We start from the raw sequence: 13,807 nt of genomic DNA on the forward strand, positions 1-13,807 counted from the left end.
GTAGCCAGTCGCTAATACACCGATCCCACCTACAGCTTTCTTCTTTGCTGTCTCCATTGTTCATTAAACAAATTGCAAAAGATTCACCAACACAGATGTCCAGAATACTGTGGAATTTTTCGAGGAAAACAGACGCTGTTTATATTGGGACACAATGGTGTCCCAATACTTCCGTTCAATCCGTGACGTCAGTGTATCTACAAAGCCAATAAACACGAAGTCACGGCCTATCTGGGATTGAAAAAATAAATAAACTTTGAGGTATCAAATACCTCATTTGTCATGTCCAGGTATTAACCCTGTGCTAGCTCAACAAACTACACACACGGAGGTAGAAATTGTTGAAGATGGTTCAGTTATACTCACTTTTCAGACATTTAGGGGCAATGAGGGCGCCAAAGAATAATGTGTTTGAAGCAGAAGACCTAAAACTGCAGGTTTTGCGTTTCATTTGTTTGATGGTAGGAGCCACAGCCGAGCGTTACCGTAGCTATATGCGCTTTACTGCGTACCTCTTGCTTGGCCCAGGTATCAAGCGTTTGCTTGCCCAACAGAGAGTTGTTATTGCGACTTTGATTGATTGATTGAAACTTTTATTAGTAGATTGCACAGTACAGTACATATTCCGTACAATTGACCACTAAATGGTAACACCTGAATACGTTTTTCAACTTGTTTAAGTCGGGGTCCACGTTAATCAATTCATGGTGGAACACATTTAGATCAGCAATTTCTTTCATTAAACAATTTCAGCTCAATTTTATACGTCGCAAACTCATCTCGCGGGCCGCATAAAACCTGTTCGCGGGCCTGATCCGGCCCAAGGGCCATCATACTTTGCGGGGGGGGGGGGGGGGTTGGTGATAGTGCGGGTGTATATTGTAGCGTCCCGGAAGAGTTAGTGCTGCAAGGGGTTCTGGGTATTTGTTCTGTTGTGTTTATGTTGTGTTACGGTGTGGATCTTCTCCCGAAATGTGTTTGTCATTCTTGTTTGGTGTGGGTTCACAGTGTAGCGCATATTTGCAACAGTGTTAAAGTTTTTTATACGGCCACCCTCAGTGTGACCTGTATGGCTGTTGACCAAGTATGCCTTGCATTCACTTATGTGTGTGGAGAAACCGCATATAATATGTGACTGGGGCCTGGGCCGGCACGCTGTTTGTATGGAGGAAAATTGGACGTGACTGACAGGTTGTAGAGGACACTAAAGGCAGTGCCTTTATGGCACGCCCCCAATATTGTTGTCCGGGTGGAAATCGGGAGGAATTTGGTAGAATGGTTGCCCCGGAGATTTTCGGGAGGGGCACTGAAATTCGGGAGTCTCCCGGGAAAATCGGGAGGGTTTTTAGACTGAATTAAACAAAAGAAAAGAGTACAGTATATTTCCTTCAATATCCTTCATGTTTTGTTTACATGATTTGTCAGTAATCATACAGACAAAAAAAACCCCGATCTTTCCGGATTGAGTCACGTTTAATCTTCATCCTCCTCTTCCTCTCCCTCCTCTCTCTCCTCATTTCTCCAGCAGCCTCCTCGCGGACTCGCCACCTGCCCGGGACCAGCAGCACAAATACCGGATTAAAGCCACAACAAGACGTAAGAATGTTTTGATATTCATTCGCTTTCTCATTCGATATGTAACGCATTTTTTTGCGAGCTAAAATGCACACTTTTCATACCTGGACTGCTGCATCACCGCGGGATTTTCTCACGCGATTTGCTCGTGTGTCTTTTCTAACTATCGAGTCAATATACATTGATGTGTCAAACATATAATGAAGAAAATGTGCGCCAGCCTCTTTAAAATGCGATAAAGATGGCAGCCACAATTACATAACCTCATTTCTACCGAAAAGCATCGGATTTTTAAGACAGACTAAATGATGTGGTTATGATAGCAAATACATTTTTATAAATATTTGACGGATTTTTTTAGGCTAAAATATGTCGTGTTGTTTTTGCTGCTTATATACCTTCTCATAGCACCTTTTGAAAATATCTAAGGCGATAAGGTGAATAAATGTACAGTATGTAGTGATAGTCATGTTAGCACAATGCAGCAGGGTTAGCATTAAAAAGTCTACTGTCCTGATTTTGGGACTTTATGCATTTCACTTTGATACAAATATTTTGGGGGGGCCTTGAATTGTTCAATTGATTGGTTTGAGTCCAGAAATTGTACATTTCAGAATAACTTTTGCTCTTTTATTTTAAAAAAAGAAAGAAAGAAAAAAAGCATGACGAAACAAGCACATCCGAACTAGTAATTAGTTCGGATGTGTTGTTACAAAATAAATATTATACACACAATCATATTGGACCGTTTTGTCTAATTGAGACTTTGTTTTCATTTTGGTTAACATTATCAAACATAAATGGCCCTTGGTGGAATAAGTTTGGTCACACCTGCACTGCTTCAGCTTTTTCTTTTGTGTGTTTTATTATAAAGTGGACCAGGGATGTCAATGTGTTTAAGTGTGATGATAGCCATAGAACTATGGATGGAATTAGAGATGCAACAAAAGTCCTCCTAGGAAATATAAAAAGAATGTTACCATATTAACATATTTAGTGTCTCTATGTTTTTTTTTTTTTTACAACATAACACTGATGTGGGCAGCACGGTGGAACAGGGGTACGAAGGTCCTGGGTTCGATCCCCAGGCTCGGGGTCTTTCTGTGTGGAGTTTGCATGTTCTCCCCGGGACTGCGTGGGTTCCCTCCGGGTACTCTGGCTTCCTCCCACCTCCAAAGACATGCACCTGGGGACAGGTTGATTGGCAACACTAAATTGGCCCTAATGTGTGAATGTTGTCTGTCTATCTGTGTTGGCCCTGTGATGAGGTGGTGACTTGTCTAGGGTGTACCCCGCCTTCCGCCCGAATGCAGCTGAGATAGGCTTCTACCCCCGTGACCTCGAAAGAGACAAGCGGTGGAAAATGGATGGATGGATGAGCCCTTGGAATAAGTTTGGACACACCTGAACTACTTCAGCTTTTTCTTTGTGTGTTTTATTTTAAAGTGGACCAGCGATGTCAATGCGTTTAAGTGTGATGATAGCCATAGAACTATGGATGGAACTAGAGATGCAACAAAAATCCTCCTGATATTGGAAGTATAAAAAGAATGTTGCCATATAAACATCTTTAGTGTCTTTATCGCCTATGTTTTTTTAACCACTGATGCAACAGTCATGCAAGTGTAGGTGTCACCTGTATCATTGCGCTTGTAGTTTGCAGTAGTGTACTGTAGAACTGTGTTCCATCAAGCTGACAGCTGTTTTTGAATGGAAAGTGCTGAGTTCGTCTTGAAGAGGCTACTGGAGGAGCTACTGATGAGCTAATGGCTTCGCTTGACCCATTTACTGCTTTGCCGTGTCTTCTTCTTCTTCTTTGTTTGGATAAAGATGTTAATTAGAGGTGTAACCACTATACAGCTGGGCGAGGGTTTAACAGGCTACTGACCAAGCTCTCGTCCACACCTGCCATACCACGATCCCCATTAGGATGGCGGCATATGGGATATGATGTCATGATGTCATGATGTGGTCTGCAGTCTGCTCCTCTGCAGATAAAGTCATACCCCATTTGCACATAGTTGAGTGGAAGAGGCCGACCAGTGCGAAGGCGATTGAGCCTGACCCAAGCAGGTCTGGTAAAGCATATTGCCGGTAGTAATGCACTGGCCTCAGGGATGTACACACAAAACAAATGCTGGGTTATTTTGATAACCCAATTTATGAGTGGCTAGTGTTGGGTTAAATTTTGGAGTTATTTTTATGAAGAGCAATCCATTTTTGGGGTTATAAGGGTATTATATTTACTCAATTTCTGGGTTTAAAAAATTATGAACCATTTTTGGGTTGTTTTTCAACAAGTAACGCATTTTTGTTATTAAAAAGTTACTTTTTTCTTGAAGGGAATTTTATTATGGATTAATCTCATTAACAATATTTACAATCACCATCAACATTGAGTTAGGAGAACTCAAGTTTTGGGTTAAATAATTCAACCCAATAGTTTGGGTGGGAATAACCCAACGTTACATTATCATAACTCAACTTTTTGGTTAAATAATTCAACGCAAAAGTTGGGTTGAAAAAATTTAACCCAAAATGTTGAGTTAAGTTCAAATAAGGGGTTTGTCCTTTTCTGAACCAGCAGTTGGGTTAAAATTGGGTTATTTTTTAACCCAACATTTTTTAGTGTGTAATCATGGAGTCTGGAAGAGTTATTCCGCCATTCCATGTTCCATTTGTAGTCAGCCCAGTTTGCTTCACTTCACATTGAATCCGACTTTGTCCTGCTTTTTTTTTCTCCATTTCTGCTTTATTGCTCACAATTTGTTAATCTCTGGTGGGATACGTGCAAATGTCCATCATAATGAAAGAGTAGCATAACAGCGATGCACTGCTGGAGCTATTACTATAAATGGTATAATTTGTCTATAAAATTGTTATAACGATACCTCTGCATAACATTGGAAGCTTATTAACATTAAAGGAAACAACAAACCGGTCTTTCCTCGTCTCCTTCGTGGTTATAGTGAAGCCAAGTGCTACATACGCTTCATCATATTCTGGTACGGCAATAAAATGCATGTTTTTCGAGGTCACACGCGCCCCCCGGCATCAGGGGGTCCACCCCACTATTTGAGAAGGACAGCCATAGCCCGACACACAACAGCACCAGAAAGGTGGCAATTGATTGGCTTAGTCCACGTCTTGTCTGCCTAGGCCCAATGAGAGGTGACACAGGCACAGAAGTCCCGGCCACGCATGTTTTCGCCCTTCATCGTCCAACCGTCTTGAATGGTGATCAGTCCATGATGCAGTGCAGAGAGAAACTACATAAGAAAAACAAAAAAAAACGAGAATTTAAAGTTAAAGGCCTACTGAAATTTTTTTATTTATTTAAACAGGGATAGCAGATCTATTCTATGTGTCATACTTGATCATTTCGCGATATTGCCATATTTTTGATGAAAGGATTTAGTATAGAACAACGACGATAAAGATTGCAACTTTTGGTATCTGATAAAAAAAGGCTTGCTCCTACCGGAAGTAGCGTGACGTAGTCAATTGAACATATACGCAAAGTTCCCTATTGTTTACAATGATGGCCGCATGAAGTGAGAGAGATTCGGACCGAGAAAGCGACAATTTCCCCATTAATTTGAGCGAGGATGAAAGATTTGTGGATGAGTAAAGTGCAAGTGAAGGACTAGTGGGGAGTTGAAGCTATTCAGATAGGGAAGATGCTGTGAGAGCCGGGGGTGACCTGATATTCAGCTGGGAATGACTACAACAGTAAATAAACACAAGACATATATATACTCTATTAGCCACAACACAACCAGGCTTATATTTAATATGCCACAAATTAATCCTGCATAAAAACACCTACGTGTTTGTTATGCTAGCTCCTAGCTCCTCTGCTAGCTCCTAGCTCCATAGAACGCGCCAATACAATTCAAACACCTGATCAACACACACAATCACTCAGCCCAAAAGACCGTTCACCTAACCCAAGGTTCATAAAGCTTATATATTTTTAAAAAGTTACGTACGTGACGCGCACATACGGTCAAGCTATCAAATGTTTAGCAGCCAAGGCTGCATACTCACGGTACCTGATATTCAGCTGGGAATGACTACAACAGTAAATAAACACAAGACATATATATACTCTATTAGCCACAACACAACCAGGCTTATATTTAATATGCCACAAATTAATCCTGCATAAAAACACCTACGTGTTTGTTATGCTAGCTCCTAGCTCCTCTGCTAGCTCCTAGCTCCATAGAACACGCCAATACAATTCAAACACCTGATCAACACACACAATCACTCAGCCCAAAAGACAGTTCACCTAACCCAATGTTCATAAAGCTTATATATTTTAAAAAAGTTACGTACGTGACGCGCACATACGGTCAAGCTATCAAATGTTTAGCAGCCAAGGCTGCATACTCACGGTACCTGGTATTCAGCTGGGAATGACTAAAACAGTAAATAAACACAAGACATATATTTACTCTATTAGCCACAACACAACCAGGCTTATATTTAATATGACACAAATTAATCCTGCATAAAAACACCTACGTCTTTGTTATGCTAACTCCTAGCTCCTATGCTAGCTCCTAGCTCCATAGAACACGCCAATACAATTCAAACACCTGATCAACACACACAATCACTCAGCCCAAAAGACCGTTCACCTAACCCAAGGTTCATAAAGCTTATATATTTTAAAAAAGTTACGTACATACGCAAAAAAAAAGTTGCGCACATACGGTCAAGCGATCAAATGTTTAGAAGCCAAAGCTGCATACTCACGGTAGCACGTCTGCGTCTTTGTCATCCAAATCAAAGTAATCCTGGTAAGAGTCTGTGTTGTCCCAGTTCTCTACATGCGTCTGTGTATCGAAGTCAAAAGTCCTCCTGGTTAGAGTCTCTGTTATCCGAGTTCTTCCATCTTGACTGCATCTTTCGGGAATGTAAACAAAGACGCGCCGGCTGTGTACTGTTGTTGCTGACTTCGTTCGAAAAATACGTCCGTTTCGCACCGACAACTTTCTTCTTTGCTTGCTCAGCTTCTTTCTCCATAATGCAATGAACATAATTGCAACAGATTCACGAACACAGATGTCCAGAATACTGTGGAATTATGAAATGAAAACAGAGCTTTTTTGTATTGTATTCAATGGGGAAGGCATACCTCTGTTCCCCGGGCTACGTCACGCGCATACGTCACCCTCAGAGGCGTTTTGAACCGGAAGTTTAGCTGCAAATTTAAAATGTCACTTTATAAGTTAACCCGGCCGTATTGGCATGTGTTATAATGTTAAGATTTCATCATTGATATATAAACTATCAGACTGCGTGGTCGGTAGTAGTGGGTTTCAGTAGGCCTTTAAACTAACAGGTGAAAGAGGGAAATGGAGATAAAAGAAAAAGAGCTTTAGTGACAATTGACTGCTAAGAGCAGAAGAATGACGGAGATTTTTGAAAGCAGCTGCGTCAGCGTGTACATCCCTCACAGCAGTAGCTGCTCCATTGCTTTAACCACATCATGAATGTCTATGACAACTCCACTGCCTATTAATAAAGAGGTGATATTATGGTGAGCAGGTCTGCCTTCTCCCAGAATGGCGTGGATGTGGATAAAACATTCATAAATGGTTCAAAACGGTCATTTACTGAACTTATAATGAAATCAATTGTCACGGTCCGGGCGCGCAATAGTGCGCTGCACCGAGCGCAGCTCCGAGAGCGCGCAAAGCGCGCCCCAGACCGGCGGCAGCGAACAGCAGCAGTAAATCGCTAGCAATCTTCACACTTGGAGTTGATGATCAGACCTGCCTTCAAAAGCCTGCACAATCTGCCATCCCGTGCCGGAACATAACCTTCTGTTGGCGTACAGTAAGCGATCATCTGATGCTTGATGCAATCCTGCTCTCTCTCTGATTTCTCCTCCATGTTTCATTGTTGTGTCGTTCCTACAACAAATCCCCGTTCCTGCGTGGCGAGGTGTGCGTCTCATCTTCTCCCGTCGTCCTCATTTTTCCTCTCTGGTTCTCTTGGATCTCGATCCCCTCTCTTTGGACACGGACCTGTTGACGCCCCGCTTAGCCCCCGACTTCCTGCTTGGCTCACGAACCTCCGAGCTCCCTTACCCTCCTGATCTTCCACCTCTCACTCATCACTTCTGGTAAACATTCAGCAATTAATTCCTACACATAGTCTTACACCATACACACGCTTGGATTTTTGTGACACCTCTCACTCATCACTTCTGGTAAACATTCAGCAATTAATTCCTACACATAGTCTTACACCGTACACACTCTTGGATATTTGTCACACACCATTCTCTAGTTTATTTATTAGTATTGTTTCTTTATTTTATATATATTATGTTGGGTATATAGATAGTAAATACAGAGCAATATTGCCCCCTTCTGTGTCGTCACAGCTCCCCCAGCAAACACAACATAAATATAACGAACATGATGTTGTGATGAGTTATAGCTCAAAGTAGTTATCTAAAGCAGTGGTCCCCAACCCACCGGTCCGTGGATCGATTGGTACCGGGCCGCACAAGAAATAATTAGTTATTTCCGTTTTATTTATTATCTGAGCCCTAACGATCTTTTATTTTGAAAAGTCTTTTTTATTTTGAAAAATTACCGGATTCTCTCGGGTATATCTTGGTCACTTGAGCGCCAAAATTTAACCCAGCTAGCAAAATGAGTAAAAAACAGACGTCGTTGGAAAGTTTATTTGTGAAGGGGAAAAGGCACAGTGAAGAGAGAGAAGAACACCCTACGACTTCCAACAAAAAGAAAGCCTTTAATAGACAATACCAGGAGCCATACTTGAAATATGGATTTATCGCAACAGGTGATTCCCACGCACCAAGCCCGCTCTGCATAATATGTGGCGGCCGGTCTTTCAAACATTAGCGGGGATTTTGTGTGAGACTGAGCCTGCGCCTTCATTCACCAAGCTGATGCACGATCACCTGTCTGTGCTTTTAAAAGAGTTGGAGAGCTACTTCCCAACTTCAAAGGACCCACGAACTGCCAAGGAATGGATCCGCGACCCATTTGTGTTATGGTTTACAGAGGGGAGATGACGGCAAAGACACCAGGGCGAGGTGTAGCTCTATGTCTTTATTTTATATATATATATATATATATATATATATATATATATATATATATATATATATATATATATATATATATATATATATATATATTACAATATATATAATAATCAAACAACAATAATAATAACTACGGAAATGGAGTGTGAACTAATATTCAGAAGGGGTGTATGGTGGAAGACTATGTGTATGAATAATTACCTGTTGAGTCTTACCAAATGTTGAAACAAGGAGAAGGTACAAGGCAGAAAAAGGCAGTCCATGGGGCAGGCAGAAGATCCAGGGCGAGAGAGAGGCGTCAGAGTCCGTGTCCAAGCGAGGGTCGAGGATCGAGGAAGGCAGTCCAAAACCATGGAGGAAACAACGGGAGATAACAAAGGGGGATACTCGGGAAGGCACTGCGGGAGAACAACAGGGACGTCAGAACACGGAGGGAAAAACGCAGAGAGAGAGATCATAAGGCTTATGATATACAATGAGGTAAACTAAGTTCCCGCATGGATCATTGGGTCCACTGGGTCCACTGGTCCTTTATCCAGCTCGCCCTCATCAGTCCCAGGTGTGCAGATTGCCGATTGTCTGTAGGCTTGTCGCTGCGTGGACGTGCTGCGCTCAGTGTGAGCGGGGGCGAGCAGCCGGAGGAGGAACTGTGACACTCAGTTGCAGGAGGGAAGCGGGTTCGAGTCCGCGCTGTGACAATTTGTTGACAAAGCAGGTGAATCCAGGATGTCTGTGCAAGAAGAAGATCAACTGCTGGAGATCACAAATGACGGTAGCCTTAAAAGTGTGTTTGAGACAACAATGTTCTGGATTAAAGTCATGGCAGAGAACCCAGAGATCGCCACCACAGTACTGAAAACCCTGTTGCCATTTCCGACATCCTATCTGTGTGAAGCGGGATTATCTGCAGTGACAGCCACCAAAACAAAACAACGGGGCAGACTGGACATAAGCAACACACTTGGGGTGTCTTTGTCTCCCATTACCCCTAGTTAGGACTGTCTCGTTGCAGAGAAACAAGCTCAGGGCTCCCATTGATTTAGCGTTACGGTGAGTTAAACATGTCATGCACTTTATATTCGTTTTTAATGTTGTATCTGCATCTTAGTTTGAAGGCATGTAAACGTTACCATAGCAACCAAAATCAGAGAGCGTTACAGTGGTTGCCAACAGAAGGAGAGCTTGAGAGTCTGAGGCACACAAACACGTGATTTTTTTATGTATGTAATGGGCTGAGTACACAGTGGATTCATGTTTATTATTATTTCATAACAAGCAATGCACAAAAAGTGCATGCGCTGCTGAGCTCTTTTTACAAGAGCTCCGGTGTGTAGGGACCAGGTCATACGCCGATAGGGAGAAGTTTTTATTTACACGATGAGTCGGGTGTTTCTTGACCTCTGCGGCGGAGGCTCCGCCGAACCCCTAGGGTTCGATCGAACCCAGGTTAAGAACCACTGTTCTAGAGTATTAGCATTGTACATCCTAAATGTTACTTTAAGATGTGCAGTGAAGGGACACACAGTGGATGGAGGAACAGAAAGAGAACAGGATGAAGGCAGAAGTTGCAGAATTTTGACCTCCGTATATGTCAAATCCTGATTACGGCCCTGGTTGCTTTGCGATGTGATGAGTTGCGTTGCATTTAGTAGCAATTCTTTGCATTGTGATGCAGTGCATTGCATACTGATGCGTTTAGTTGCACTGTATTGCATGGTGATGCGTTTAGTATATATGTGTTTAGTAGCGATGCTTTAAGGAGCAATTCATTGTGTAGTGATGCAGTGCATTGCGTAGCGATGGGTTTAGTCGTGATGCGTTTAGTAGCAATGCATGAAAGAGCAATATTGCAGTGCCTTCAGTAGAGACGTGTTTAGTAGTGATGCGTTAAGTAGGAATTCAGTGTGTATTGATGCAGTGCATCGTGTAGCGTTTCGTAGCATTGCATTGCGCAGTGATGAGTATAGTAACAATACGTTTTGTAGCAATACGTTTTGTAGCAACTTGGTGCGCATTGATGCAGTGCATTGCATAAAAATGCGTTGCGATCAGTTGTAATCTGTCACATTGCAATGCGATCCATTGCGATGTGTTCAGTACTGATGTGTTTAGTAGCATTGGGATGCAGTGCATTGTGTAGCGATGCGTTTAGTAGCGATGTGGTAAGTAGCAATTCGGTGTGTCGTGATGCAGTGTATTACACAGCGATGCATTTAGTAGCATTGTTTTGTTTGTGATGCGTTTATTAGCGATGCGTTAAGTAGTATTTCAGTGTGACATGAAGGTGAACAGGGTAACACGTTTCAGTTTAGTCAAACATCAATGCAAACCACAATAATAAACACAAGGTAAACAGAAATAAACACAAATGTGGTTAGCGTAAGACTGAAGACAAATTCTTTGACGCCAACATCAACTTGTCCCCTGCAGTTCCATCATGTCGTCGGTCCTCCAGAAGTTGATCAGTCCTGTGCCTGGTAGCTCCACTGAGCCCCCCAGGAACAAAGTGACCGTAGTCGGGGTGGGCCAAGTAGGCATGGCTTGTGCAATCAGCATCCTCCTGCGGGTAAGACATTCTTATTGTCTCAAACACCACTTGGGCAAAAGTATTGGAACACTGAGCCACCTAGACTTGATATTGAATACTGATAACCTGAGTTATACAGGAGTTTGATGGTGATTGTCCTCAACCCCACATTTCCTTTCACAGGATCTGTGTGACGAGCTGGCTTTGGTGGACGTGATGGAGGATCGTCTGAAGGGAGAACTGATGGACCTGCAGCATGGCAGTCTTTTCCTTAAGACCTCCAAGATTGTTGCAGACAAAGGTCAGGGACCCGTCAGCGCCCTTGAAATACTTCATGCACCAACACAATTCTTGTCCTCCAGACTACGCGGTGACGGCCAACTCCCGCTTGGTCGTGGTGACAGCCGGCGTCCGTCAACAGGAGGGCGAGAGCCGCCTCAACCTGGTACAGAGGAACGTCAATGTCTTCAAGGCCATCATCCCTCAGATCGTCAAGTACAGCCCACAGTGCACACTCATCGTGGTCTCCAACCCTGGTAAACACAACATTTGAGTGCTTTGAATCGATTGATGAATGTACAGTTGTGCCTCAACTTAAGAGCGTTTTAAGAAAAGAGCTGTTTCTCGGCTAATTCATATGTTTTATGTACCAAGCAAAAATTTAAGAATTAAAGAAAGAGTCGCCAGATTGGTAAATGGGTTATACTTGTATAGCGCCTTTCTACCTTCAAGGTACTCAAAGCGCTTTGACACTATTTCCACATTCACCCATTCACACACTGATGGTGGGAGCTGCCATGCAAGGCCCTAACCACGACCCATCAGGAGCAAGGGTAAAGTGTCTTGCCCAAGGACACAACGGACGTGACTAGGATGGTAGAAGGTGGTGATTGAACCAGGAACCCTCTGGTTGCTGGCACGGCCACTCTCCCAACCACGCCACACCGTCCCCACTGGTAGAGCAGTTGGAGCATCTCACTGCTAGTCACCATACTGAAGCAGAATGAGTCGGTAATGCCAGCCAAGAATGTTAAAATATTATCTAAACGGTGGACATTTATTCAAGAGAATATGGAATATCTCCTGATGGAGTGTTTGACGCTGAAGCAGCGGGAAGGAGATGGCGTAGAAGTCCACTCTAAAATGGTAAATGCGCACATTATTATTACATTACTTCATAACACTACTGTAGTTATTTTACTACATTCTATTGTATCATCTTCATTCAATATTTCTTATCTAAAAGTAAAATTTTCTTTGTAAAAGGCATGTTACATTTTAAAATTGGGCTGTTTTGAGTGAGGAAAGCACCAATTGAGATTTAAGAGCTCCGTCACAAAACCAATTAAGCTCATAAATTGAGGTACTTCTACGTTTAAATTTGTCACGTACTTTCTTAATGTTCTGTCATGATCAGCTTCTTAATCAAATCAAATTTAACCTATATAGCACTTTTCATACACAGACAACTGGCAAACAAAATGCTGTACGAAAATGAAAAGAAGACACACACACACACACACACACACACACACACACACACACACACACACACACACACACACACACACACACACACACACACACACACACACACACACACACACACACACACACACACACACACACACACACACACACACACACACACACACACACACACACACACACACACACACACTATTGACAGTAACAAAACAAAAACAAACCTTGGCACTGGAGTTGAGGGAAAAACGCCGCCTTTGAGGCGTCCAGACTAGAAAATAACTAAAATGAAAGCCATCTAAAAAAATTTACTGAAACATATGATCAAATACTGTATATGTGAAAATTATATAATATGAAATATAAATGTAAATAATACATTAATAAGTTAATAAAAAACATAACATTGACAGAATAATAGTAGTAATATTAATAATTAAACAATAATTAAACAACACAATAAATAAATACAAACATAAGAGTTTAAGATGATTGGTAAAAGCCTGAATAAAAAGGTGTGTCTTTAGCTTTTTTTAAAGAACATTTCAACGGTCTCTGAAGTCCTGTTGCTCTCTGGCAGGCTGTTCCACAATGGCTAAATGCAGCCTCACCGTGGGTCTTTGTTCTAGTATTTGGTAAAGATAAAAACCACCTCCAAAGACATGCACCTGGGGATAGGTTGATTGGCAACACTAAATTGGCCCTAGTGTGTGAATGTGAGTGTGAATGTTGTCTGTCTATCTGTGTTGGCCCTGTGATGAGGTGGCGACTTGTCCAGGGTGTACCCCGCCTTCCGCCCGAATGCAGCTGAGATAGGCTCCAGCATCCCCCGCGACCCCGAACGGGACAAGCGGTAGAAAATGGATGGATGGATGGAAAAAGCTAGTGCCTGGGGATCTCTGGATCTGTGAGGATTGATGCAGTGAAAGCAGATCAAATAGGTTAGAAGGCAAAGGACAATTAAGACATTTGAAAACTAATAATAGAACTTTAAAAGTTAGTTACACTATTGGTGTTCGTCAATGTTCCCTTTTAGGTCCTCTCTTTTTCATCATTCAGGCTATTCAACTGGTGCCTGTAAGTTCAATTCAAAAAGCTGTGAGAGACTCAAATTTTAG

At 42.3% G+C, this 13,807-nt stretch overlaps 1 protein-coding gene across 1 annotated transcript in view; it reads left to right on the forward strand.

The window, feature by feature from the left end:
* The first annotated feature begins 1,440 nt into the window (after nucleotides 1-1,440).
* ldhba (lactate dehydrogenase Ba) overlaps nucleotides 1,441-13,807 on the forward strand; it is a 30,790-nt gene continuing 18,423 nt past the window's right edge. The window contains exons 1-4 of the mRNA XM_062065636.1: nucleotides 1,441-1,596; nucleotides 11,108-11,243; nucleotides 11,388-11,505; nucleotides 11,567-11,740. Coding sequence (XP_061921620.1) covers nucleotides 11,115-11,243; nucleotides 11,388-11,505; nucleotides 11,567-11,740 — 421 coding nt within the window. The 5' untranslated portion in view covers nucleotides 1,441-1,596; nucleotides 11,108-11,114. The remainder of the gene's footprint in view (nucleotides 1,597-11,107; nucleotides 11,244-11,387; nucleotides 11,506-11,566; nucleotides 11,741-13,807) is intronic.

This window comes from Entelurus aequoreus, linkage group LG12 (genome assembly GCF_033978785.1).
Source record: "Entelurus aequoreus isolate RoL-2023_Sb linkage group LG12, RoL_Eaeq_v1.1, whole genome shotgun sequence".
Taxonomy (NCBI): domain Eukaryota; kingdom Metazoa; phylum Chordata; class Actinopteri; order Syngnathiformes; family Syngnathidae; genus Entelurus; species Entelurus aequoreus.